The sequence below is a fragment of the Calliphora vicina genome, chromosome 2 (assembly GCF_958450345.1).
Source record: "Calliphora vicina chromosome 2, idCalVici1.1, whole genome shotgun sequence".
NCBI classification, from domain to species: domain Eukaryota; kingdom Metazoa; phylum Arthropoda; class Insecta; order Diptera; family Calliphoridae; genus Calliphora; species Calliphora vicina.
The window spans coordinates 94,609,814-94,622,386 of NC_088781.1; the positions used below are offsets into that span (position 1 = coordinate 94,609,814).

The 12,573-nt window shown below is 31.8% G+C and overlaps 1 protein-coding gene across 1 annotated transcript; it reads left to right on the forward strand.

Annotated features, from left to right (window-relative positions):
- Nucleotides 1-7,903: 7,903 nt before the first annotated feature.
- Nucleotides 7,904-12,102, forward strand: LOC135950724 (uncharacterized). The gene is made up of 2 exons (XM_065500258.1): nucleotides 7,904-11,566; nucleotides 12,061-12,102. Exons 1-2 carry the CDS (start codon nucleotides 7,904-7,906, stop codon nucleotides 12,100-12,102), a joined length of 3,705 nt encoding a protein of 1,234 aa, XP_065356330.1.
- Nucleotides 12,103-12,573: the final 471 nt, after the last annotated feature.

Consider the following 12,573-nt stretch of genomic DNA (forward strand, 5'->3'; position numbering starts at 1 on the left):
CAGAGGGCTTGCGACACGTCTTAACCCCAACCGATTTACCTAAAATTTTTTCAGGATGATTTTTTTGCTAATGTTCACCAAACTGGAGGGTGAGAATGGCCAAAATCCAACTTTCGTTTATTAAGGGCCACCCTAATGTTACCCTACCAAAGGTGGTCTTTAAAATCCAAGTGCTTCATTTTTATCCAACTTAAGGGAACTAGAAATTATATTTAATACCGTTAATGGTAATTCCATAACTAACGCTAGTGGTTTTACAAAATATTTTTTGGACAAAATTTCGCAAAATTTCCTTCTAGAAAATGTTAAATCATATCTCTGCTAAATTAGAAAGAATTTCCGTATCAAATATTAAAAAAAATAAGAAAATTGAAGATAGAATTATTGCTTATAAGAAGATGCTTAATACACTAATTTAATTTGAATGTTATTTAATATTTTAATTTAAATTTTGAATTTTTAATATGAATTTTGGAATCAAACGTTACACTATTTAACAAGTAGGATAGCTTTATTCGGCTGTGTCGAATCATATGTATATACTAGGGTATTCAATTAATCGGGTTTCTGGTTTAATCGGTTAATCGAGCAAATAATTAATCGGGGCTTAGATTTATTCGATTAACCGAATAATTTCTATTTTAATTTTAAATTGAAAATACAACCATGAATTTTGTGTACAAAAACATTCAACCAAAAAATAATAGCAAATATGGTATTTGAGATCCTTTTTGTATACACATGTGAGTTTTATAGAATTTTAGTGAGATTTTCTGAAATAATCTTTTAAAAAAAGAATATAATTTAAATGTTTTCCTTAAACGATTTTTCTTTAGATTTATTAAAACTTGACTTGGAAAAACTATCTCGCTGATTGTAGATGTTGGAGAAATAGAAAGCATGATAAAGAAAATCCAATATATCAGTTCTTTTTTTTAGTTTTTTCTAAGCATATAAAATCCTTCGTTATACCATTGGAGTCCTTTTTGGATTGTTTTAGATTTTGAATACTTTTAATAGTTTCGTTAAGTTCTGATAAAAGACTTATTTCAAAAAAAAAGTTTCGTCTATACATGTAAATACAAAGTTTGAAATACATGTAAATTAAATATGTCAGTTGTTATACTCACTAAACAAAATATGTATGTAATTTTAATTTGAAATTTGTATTTGAATTGAAACGGAAAAATAAATACAAAAATGTGTTAAAGTGCAACAAAAAAAAAGGAATTTCGGTTAATCGACACAAATTAATCGGTTTATTTGTTATTTGAAAATCGGCAATTTTAAATTATTCGAACAGTTAACCGTCCAAAATTAATCGGTTAACCGATTAACGGTTAATCGATTGAATACCCTAGTATATACCCTACACCAAATTATACTTCAAAATACAAATTTTAAATATTTTTAGGTAAACAAATTTATTTTTTTTCCAAAGTTGTTTTTTTAATTTTTTGGAAAAATTTTTTTTTCGAATTGTTATTTTAAATTTTATAATTTTTTGATTTTAAATTTAAAAAAAATTTTAGTTTTTGAAATTTTTTTTTTGGTAAAAAAAAAATTCGTGTTAAAAAATATTTTTTACGATTTTGACCCATTGTAGGTGCAACTTACTATATCGAGCCTAACAGCGAAAATAACGTAAACATAAATCAAATTTATTATTGTGGTGCATACGATAAATGCTTTACAAAGGTAAAATATTTTCTTAAGTTTCGAAAAAATATATTTTCTAAATTAAACAGTAAATTAAACATTTGTTATAAATCATAGTAAAGATTTAACATAATATAGTAGGTGCTTAGGAAATTAAGGCACATCTTCTTCATATGTTTCGTTTAATGCGTCTTTAATATTTAGGGAATGTTTTAGGCCAATATATTCTTTATGAATACATTGAGGAATACTATTTTTATTGCAAAGAGTTTTTATATCATTGAATTTATGTGACGATCTTTTTAATTCTGTGTTGTATAGCGGAGGAGGTCCACGGACCGTAGAAGTATTTAAATCAATGTTAATAGTATTTTCCTCGATATTGTCTAAATAGCTGTATTTAATTGAAATCTTATTTTCTTTGGAAGAAGCAGATGAGAAAACATTTTCCAGTTTAGAAAATCAGAGTGCTTTAACGATATACACTCATAACCGTAAGGGTTTGTTCTTGCACTTCGGAGCCCATACAGTTCTTTTTCGAGTAAATGATTCTATTGTGCTGTGAATAGAATCAACAGGCATCATGGTAAGACGTGGTAGTAAGTAAGTAATTTTAATAGATTTAATGAATTTGGATGATATAATGAAATAAGCGATCATGGTTAAGATAGTTTTATTATGATTTTGCCAGGCACAGCTATCGCAATACAAACTTAAATCGTTCACAGTTTTCCATTCGTCTAAAATAAGGAGATATTTGTACATTGCAGTACAAATTTCATTACAACATCGTTTGCCGTCTTTTTCACCCCATAAAAATACAATCCATAAACACTTAAATTGTAATACTAGTATTTTCTTGAATAAAACAGTGTAATATGTATACCCTACACCACCATTTGTACCTTAAAGTATACCGATAGACTCAGAATCACTTTCTGAGTCGATTAAACGATGTCCGACTGTCCATGTGAAGCTTGTGCGCAGAGTACAGGTCGAAATTTTGTACATATAATTTTTTCGGCCCATGGACGGAGCCTATAGAAACTGGCTGAAATCGGTCCATTATTTCACCTAGCCCCCATACAAATGTCCTATCGAAATTGGACTTTATCGGACATAAATGTTTAATTTATATGGATATATCCACAAATTTCGCTCCAAATAAGTTTTATATATATGGAATTCATGTCACCAAATGTTATTGTGATCGACCCATAATTAGTTATAGCTCCCATATAAGACCCGCTTCCAAAAATCACTTTAACGTGCATAAGTCTCTTAAAAATGTTGGTATACACATAACATAACATAAATAACTTTCATGTAAACATAAATTTCACTTCCTAATTTCATGGCGATCGGTCCATAATTGGTCATAGCTCCCATATAAGGCCCATCACTCAAAAATATAAATTATTGAAATTTTAAAAGAAAAATGATTTTGCTGTTTTTCTTAGTGTAGGGTATTATTTGGTCGGTATTGACCAACTAACTTTCTTACTTGTTTTACTATGAGGCATATTCAAAACTTTGTGAAGGTCGAAACTAGCACATAAAAACAAGACGTTTTCCCTCCTTTGTTTTTGTTCCTTCAAAAAAATTCATAAACTTAAATTCTTCTGTTTGTTTGTGATTGCTGTCTAAATTTTTCCCTTGATCACATTTAGTACATCTATCTTTTTGTATTTCAATTTCTTCTGATTTTCTCTCTAGTTCTTCGGCTACTCTTGCTTTCATTTAACGCCCCTTTTTGCTTTTATGTTGCTTACGTTATTTTTGCGGTAAAGCAAAAAGGTGAGTGTCGCTTACGATATAATTGAAATTGCTATATCTCTGTATATATAAACACTTAATTTTCATTATTTCGTGTGTTGATGCGCACGAAAGTTTTCTATCGATTTTCATTAAAAAGACAATTTTGAAAAAATGTCGCTTACGTTATTTTTGCGGTTAGTGCTCGATATATACGTCGTTGCAAAGGTCTTTGAAATATCTATCATTAGACATCCATATTGTCTATATTAATGACTTAAGGTAGGGTCACACATGGCAAATATTTGACGAAAAAGACGTAACCGCTAAATAAAATATATTTTAATTCTTTTATTTATTGCCAAAAAGTCCTTTTACTTAAGACAATTCAAAACAAATATTTAGTTTTATTTTATTTGATGCTGTTTCATCTTACAAAATACTTGTAAGAGTAAACACGTCAAACAAATTTGTACTATAAAAGTGGTTACGCTTTTTTGAGTAAATATTTGCCATGTGCGACAGTACCTTTAGTAATCCAGATATAGGTCAAAAATCGAGGTTTCCCTGGTTTTTTCCTCATATCTCTACCATTTGTGGACCGATTTTGCTGATTTTAAATAGGAAACTTCTCGAAAGCATGTCTGACAGAATTATTGAAGATCTGGATCCCGAAGATATCTGCGGTCGTCAGAAAATTGATTTCAACAGACAGACGGACATGGCTTAATCGACTCCGCTATCTATAAGGATCCAAAATATAAATACTTTATAGGGTCGGAAAATTATATTGTGGAAATTACAAACGGAATAACAAACATATATATACCCTTCTCACTAAGGTAATGGTATAAAAAGAAGTCGCAAAACATTGTAGTTTTTATTATATTTTACATAATAATTAATATCCGTTTATTTTTGCTAACCATATACATAGTTAATCCATTAAAATTTGGGTTTGTATTTTAATATACTGATATATTGAGTATTTAAGGGGATAAATCAGTAATTAGTAAAATATATATAAAGTAAATTTATAACTACTTATATATCAATAAAACTGATCATATATGAGAATTAATTATGCAATCTTTTAAGTGACTTCTATTCAAAATCAACTTAGGAATCAGAAATGTTAGAAAAAAAATATGTACTATAGTATCAACAATTCCAAAAATGAATAATAAGATGGTAAAATTCGCATTGAAAGTAAACCTTTCTACTGTATTTAAAATGTAAATAAAATATTTTCATTCTGTATTTTATTTTGCTTTGTTTCTTATATTTCTGTTGTTTGACATAACAAGGTTAATAATTGACAATTCTCCCAAATAATTGTACCTGGTTGATTGAGCCATGACAATGTAAATTCCACAAATTTCCAATACTGTACCTCGTTTCTGTAACTCCCGCATCGAGAAATTTCTCGCATGAAACAGTGAAATTGAATAAAAAACAACGTGAATTGAAACACGATTTCATATCTCACATGTAAGTGTTTCTGTAATTTTATTTTGTGAGAACTATCTGTCATTTAAGTTTTTTGACGTAACTTATTGGAAATTTGTGAGTCAAAGTGTTTCTGTAAGAAAATTTTGTGAAAAGTTTCTCACATGAACTGTCAAAAGAACTCACATTTAAAAACGGTGCGAAAACAAATTTTTTCAAAAAAAGATAATATGAATACAAAAAATAAAGAAAAGGTAAGATTTTATTTTTAACTAAAACTTAAATTAAGGTCAATTATTTTTAGAAAATTGAAAGAATTTTAAAGTACCAGAAGGAAAAACTGGTGGATTATATGAGCGAAAACTTGGAATTTGCAAGAGGGCAGTTCAGCGGGATCAGTTCCAACTTCAAGTACAAAGAACAATGGCAATTACTTACAGAGTCCCTTAATTCTTTAGGTGGATGTGCAAAAACTGTTGAGCAGTGGAAAAAAGTAAGTTTTGGCTCTGTACATTATCTACAGTCAAATATGTATATTAAAGCGCTTCAGATATGTAGTGTTGGATAGATTTGAAAAGTGGTGTTAAGAAAAGTGTTAATGCTAGAAGAAAATTTATAAATCAAACTGGGGGAGGTAGTTGGAGTGACGTACCCCGTGATCTCAATCCTCTAGAAGAGAAAATACTCTCAATTATAACAATTGATGCTGTCGACGGGGATGCATCCACACCGGAAACCGGTGTTAAATTTAAGGAACGTCCTGAGGTGAGTCTAAATCGTCATAAAACCTTAATTATTATATTAAACACTTTATATATATTAATAAATTTTTTAAGGATTTAACATCTGTGGATATTTTGGAAAGTGAAGAAACAATTTTATCGCCATCAATATTATCAACAGGTGCACTTTCCATGCCATCAACATCTACAGCTGAGGTTTGTTAATCTATTTATGAAAAATTAATGTCTATTTGTGGATCATACAGTGTTTTTATTTAGAATGTAAAAAGGATAGCAGAGCACACGGGTCATAGCTACTTTCTTATATAAAATTACTAATATGTGAAATTCCTTTTTATTAAATTAACCTCTTTTAGGATTTTATGTCAGTAGAATATTTAGAAAGTGAAGATACATTTATATCTCCCGGAAAAAAAATGAGAACAACTCCCTTACTTTCAACCCCATCAACGTCTATAGTTCGCCGAAACAAAAGTAATAAAACGTTTATACCACCAAACAAGAGCAACAAAAATTCACTATCTTCAAACATACCAAAATATAATGAAGCATTAAATGAAGCAAAGGAGATGCATAAAGACTTGATTGCAAAATTAAATAATATAGAAAATCAAAACCATACAATTTTATGTAAACTAGAGAAATTAAAAACTATTTTAGAAAATAAATTTAAACGAAATTAATTGCTTTGTTTGCGTACTCAATTCAAACAAAGTTTACATTGACACACAAACGGAAGGACGGACAAACGGACATTATCAAATACTCAAAGTGATTTTGACTTAAAGGTGGGTGTAGGGCAATATTTTTGAGTATTACACACAAAACTTATAGGAACCATAACAGTCCTGTAAAAAGTTCAAATATATTGTTATTATTAGTTATTTTCTTTACAATGCACTATAGGTTAAACGGCTACCAAAACTGTGCTAAAGTCCAATTTTTCAAATGCTAATTGTATAAAATCGAACGATTTTATACCAAAAAATTATACTAATTTTTTTTACTTGTTATTTTATATCAAAAATCTTATTATAAATGGAAAATATTTAAAAAATAACTGAAATTTGTAAAATGTACTAAACACAAAAATTGTTATACTAAAGTAATTGTAACGAACTACTATTGTGAATAACACAATGTTCGAATTTATACACACACATTGTAATTGTGTAAACCTAAGTTTCCTTATATGTATCAAATTGCCTAAAATCACTTCCTATTAAAACCTCAGCCTGAGCGCTTTATTATATTAAAACCTACAATTTGCTAATTAAAACTTATAATCTAAATTGTTAACCTAATTTAAAATCATTTGAATTATATAAAAACCTAAAATTTGCTATTTAAAACTTACAATCTAAAATTCTTAAACATAATTTAAAAGCATTTGAATTATATAAAATTAAAATTGCTAAAATAAAACTTATCATCTAAAGTTTTGAATCTAATTTAAAATCAAATTGAATTTTCTAAACTTTAAATAAAGTTACAACCAAGTAACTTTCATACTTAAATTTAAATTCAATAAAATTGTAAAACCTAAAATTGAAAAGATAAAACAACTTGTACTTATTTATTTAATTTAAACCACACACATCTCATACAACATACACACAAGGTGAGCTCACATACACACACACATTCACTCTTAAATACACTATTTATAAATACCCATAATTGTCTACCCTAAAACTAATTAATTTTCTATCTAAACCTATTTATTGCACACAACCCTCGTATAATTTCTCATGGTATTGAGAAATTATATAATTTATGAGAAAATTGGTGTTTTCCCCTTCAGATTGTTGTAATTACACATCTCATACAGTCCATTCCCCATAATCTCTCAAATCGCCAAGGCTCCAAATTTCTTCATGGTCCTTCGAACCTTCGAAATGCCAACTTGGGCTCAGATGGATGAATTTCTTATAAACAGGTATGAAGTAGTTGAAAGAATTTCATCAATAAGAACAACAAAAGAAAGATTTACCCTTCCTGCCCTCCCTCACACGAACATACAATCTTATTCATCTCAGGAGAAACTTAATTACTCATGTAGGCTTTGTAATGAAAATCATCATCTGAGAACTTGTGGTAAATTCCGAAAATATACAGTACAACAAAGAATAGATTATGTTTTCCAAAATAAAATTTGTAATAATTGTCTCTCGTCTGCTCACATAAAATCGAAATGTTCTAGTAAAAACACATGTTTCATTTGCAAATCTGGCCATCATACTTTACTGCATTTACCAAAACCTCGGGAATCGTCCACACATTTACAGAACGATGAAATGCCCAGAGAATCGAAAGATTATTCAAATCAGAGGGAAAATAAGGCATCAGCTAGTAGGAAAACTGAAAATGTAAATAATCAACCTTCGACATCTCAAAATTGCCAAGTTCAAGCAAATTTCTCTTCAAATAACGAGTACATATTATTACGTACTGCTTTAGTACATATAGAGCATATGGGTGAATTATTCACTATAAGAGCTCTAATAGACCCTGGTTCCCAGCGAACATTTTTATCTGAGAGAGTTAGGAACTTACTTAAACTACCCTATCAAAAGTCTCAAGTCGAAATTGTTGGAATAGGCGGTCAAGTCCAATCTGCAAATAAGGAATGCAACATTACTTTGTTTGCTAAACGTCCCAATTTTAAGTTTACCGTTAATGCTATTATTCTTCCAAAACTAACCAAACGAATTCCTTCAATTTCTTTCGAATTGCCTAACTCTACACAACTTTCTAGTCTTGATCTCGCAGATCCCAATTTTAATCATTCGTCTCAAATAGATCTTATTCTGGGAAATGACTCAGAACACTTTATAAATATTGATGGAATCAGAAAGAACATATGTGGTCAAGCGTCAGCTTATAATACTATCTTTGGATGGGTTCTCAGTGGTCCTATTCAAAATAACACAGTACATACATTCAATACAACTGTTATTCCTTCAGAAAACTCGTCCCTGAATGATATGTTAAGAAAATTTTGGGAACAAGAGGAGTTATCATCGGAACCATTAATCTCAGACGATGATCAGTATTGTGAAAACTTTTACAAACAGACAACTACAAGAGATGAAAATGGAAGATATATTGTAAGGCTTCCATTTAAAAAAGAATTTCCAACCTCCAAATTTCTCGGCTCATCTCGAGTTTTAGCTCTTGTTCAATACTCTCGTATAAATCAAACGCTATCTAAAACCCCTGAACTCCAAAAAGAGTACAATAATGTTCTTGATGAATATTTGTCACTTGACCATATGGAACCAACTACTTACTGGGAAATCATGTCAGATAATAAATATTTCTCTTTTTATTTACCACACCACGCTGTAGTTCGCCCGGAACATAAAACTACAAAAGTAAGAGTGGTTTTTAATGCATCTCGCAGAACCAAATCGAATTATTCACTGAACGATGTATTGTACACTGGTCCCATATTACAGGCTGATTTAATGAGTGTAATTCTCAATTGGCGAATCTACAAATATGTCTTTAGCGGTGATATACAGAAAATGTATCGCCAGATATTAGTTCATCCTGATGATAGAAAGTTTCAACGCATAATATATCAAAAAGATAACAATAACCCAATTAAAGATTATCAGCTTAAAACCGTAACTTTCGGAGTCAATTGTGCCCCTTTTCTTGCAATTCGTACCCTGCATCAACTTGCTAAAGACTCTGAAGAAAACTACCCTAAAGCTGCTGAAATATTGCGTCATGAGACATATGTAGATGACATATTATCCGGAGGACACACATTGGAAGAGGCTACAGAATCACAATCCCAACTATTACAAACTCTTAAATCTGCTGGTTTTATACTGAAGAAGATAACAGCAAACGATCATTTATTACTGACTCATATTCCGAGTGAAGATTTATACGATTCTGATTTACTTAGATTTCATGAAACTAGCTCCACTAAAACATTAGGCATTAAATGGAATGCTCTAACCGACTCTTTCAGCTACACATTCTCACCCATAACACACGCTCAAGGCATCACTAAACGGAAAATATTGTCTGGCATAGCGACCATCTTTGACCCAGCAGGTTGGATAACGCCCATAGTAATACGAGCTAAAATGTTGATGCAGCAGTTGTGGCTAGAAGGTCTACAGTGGGATGATAATGTCAGCTCTGAGATTTTAGACAAATGGAACAAACTCATAACAGATCTTTCTCACATTGATAAAATAAACATACCCAGATGGCTACAATATACTCCAAAAGATATCATTCAAATACACGGTTTTGCAGATGCCTCAAAAGGAGCATATTGCGCTGCAGTTTATTTAAGATGTCAATCGTCGTCTCAAGTCGTATTTTCCAATTTGATTGTAGCTAAAAGTAAAGTGGCTCCTATACAAACAATATGTCTACCTAGATTGGAACTCTGTGGGGCTGTTTTGTTAGCTAAATTGGTAAAATATGTTACAAACTCAATGAAATTCGGTCAATGTGATATACATTTGTGGACAGACTCATTAATTGTTATAGGATGGCTATCTAAACCCCCATGGTCTTGGGAAACTTATGTCGCCAATAGAACATCCCAAATTCATAGCTCTCTACCCAATGCAACTTGGCGTCACGTTCGTACACATGATAACCCAGCAGATCTCGGTACTCGTGGCTGCAAACCCATTGATCTCTCAAACAATCTCTTGTGGTGGCAAGGACCCCCTTGGTTAATAAAACCACCATCAGAATGGCCAAAACAAACCCCATTACACACTCCAGAAATCGATAAAAAAGTTCAATGTCTACAAATTTCTGTCCAAAACAATGATATTTTAAATGCATTTTCTTCATATCACAAAGCTCTGAGAATTTTATCATATATATTTCGATTTTTCCATAATAGTCTCAACAAATTTAGGTCCCAATTTTCTCACACTCAAATTGATCTCACCCAAAAGGAAGTTAATTTTGTAAAAATTAGATTAATAACATTAGCTCAAAGAAATCATTATCAGGCAGAATTTAAAGATATCTCTAACTCTCTGCCAATCTCTAATAAAAGCTCATTGAAAACTCTCAATCCTATTCTTGACACAAAAGGCATTTTACGAGTAAATGGCCGTCTCTCAAATTCATCGCTAACATATAACGAACGTTACCCAATTATATTACCAGGAAATTCGAGATTTTGTCAACTCTACCTAGAACACTTACATTCATTTCTCGCTCACGGTGAATGTAATCAAATATGTCGAATGGTGCAAACTGAATACTATATTTCAAGATTAAAGTCTCGTGTTAAGAAAATCATACGTCATTGCAAAACATGTATTATATACAAACAAAAGCCATGTACCCAAATAATGGCACCCTTACCACCAGATCGATGCAATCTCTCTATCCCATTCCAAACAACCGGCATAGACTTTGCTGGTCCATTTGAACTCAAAAGCTCAACACTCCGAAATGCTGCTTTAGTAAAAGGATATGTCAGCGTTTTTGTGTGCTTTAGCACAAAAGCCATTCATCTGGAGGTGTGTTCAGATTTGTCAACAGCAGCTTTCCGTGCAGCATTTTCGCGTTTTGTCGGTAGGCGGGGACTGCCCTTCAGGATATATTCCGATAATGGTCGAAATTTCGTCGGAGCTAGTCGTCAACTAAAACGTGAGTTCGATGCTTTCATAAATACCGCCTCAACAGATATTGCCCAGAAATATGTAACTCACGGACTCGAATGGATATTTATCCCTCCCCATGCTCCTCATATGGGTGGACTTTGGGAAGCAGCCGTAAAAAGTTTTAAGTTCCACTTAAAACGAGTGGCAGGAGCATACAAATTTAATTTCGAGGAATTCGCTACTATTTTGACTCAAATAGAAGGAATACTGAATTCTCGACCCATTTCAGCCATGTCAGAGGATCCTACTGACTTATCCGCCCTAACTCCTGGTCATTTTTTAAGAGGTGCTCCCATTGTGAGTTTCCCACAGCCACACGACCTAAAAATTGGACTCATTAATCGTTGGGAAAGACTCAAAGCTATTCACCATCAATTAGCTATTCGATGGAAAGAAGACTATCTCAAGTCTCTACACAAACGATATAAATGGAGAAATCAATCTACAAATTTGAAATCGGGCGATCTAGTAGTCATCATGGATGACTTCCTACCACCATCCGAATGGCGACTCGGGAGAATTGAAAATACATATAATGGTGTGGATGATAATGTTAGAATTGCTGATATTAGAACTGCCACTGGAATAATAAAAAGACCCATTGTAAAGCTTTGTTATTTGCCACTAATTAATAATAATTAAAACTCATATTTACTCTTATTCTCACTCTCATTTTCTCTTGCAGCAACTATATACATTAACACTTTACATTGATACTCAAATGAGACTAAACCATCCACTAATTCATTTCTTTTGTTCTATCTCTCTTTTTACTTTCAATTCATTTACAGACCAAGACATCATCTAAGAAGCCGTCATCAATACACACGTAACCCTGAAGTTTATGAATGCAAATTGTGCAAGCAGTACCACTCCATCCGATTCTGTAGGCGCTTTTTAAAGATGGATGTTCAAGCAAGGAACTACGTCGTCAACAAATATAAATACTGCATTAACTGTCTGGCAAGGAGCCACGAGTTAAGAACCTGTTCATCGAGAGATGCATGCAGAAAATGTGGCGGTCACCACCACACAATGCTTCATCCAGGCATTAAAGGCAGACTTCAATACAGCAGTGCACACTACAGACGTCCTGCACAACACTCATCTAAGAAACGACACTCATCTAAAAAACAACAATCATCTAAAAACCAACATCATCCAGCGTCACCTGATCAACGCGTGATATCTGAAGCTATACGCTCCTTAGCAAATGTATTATGCGCTAAGCCACACGTTTCCGGTGGCCGGAATGTATAAAATCGAACGATTTTATACCAAAAAATTATACTAATTTTTTTTAC

Bases quoted from the DNA above. Each gene is read 5' to 3' on its own strand.
- LOC135950724 (XM_065500258.1), top strand. From the start codon at position 7,904: ATGCCCAGAGAATCGAAAGATTATTCAAATCAGAGGGAAAATAAGGCA. The intron at 11,567-12,060 runs GTGAGTTTCCCA...ATTCATTTACAG, and splicing joins TTTTAAGAGGTGCTCCCATT to ACCAAGACATCATCTAAGAA.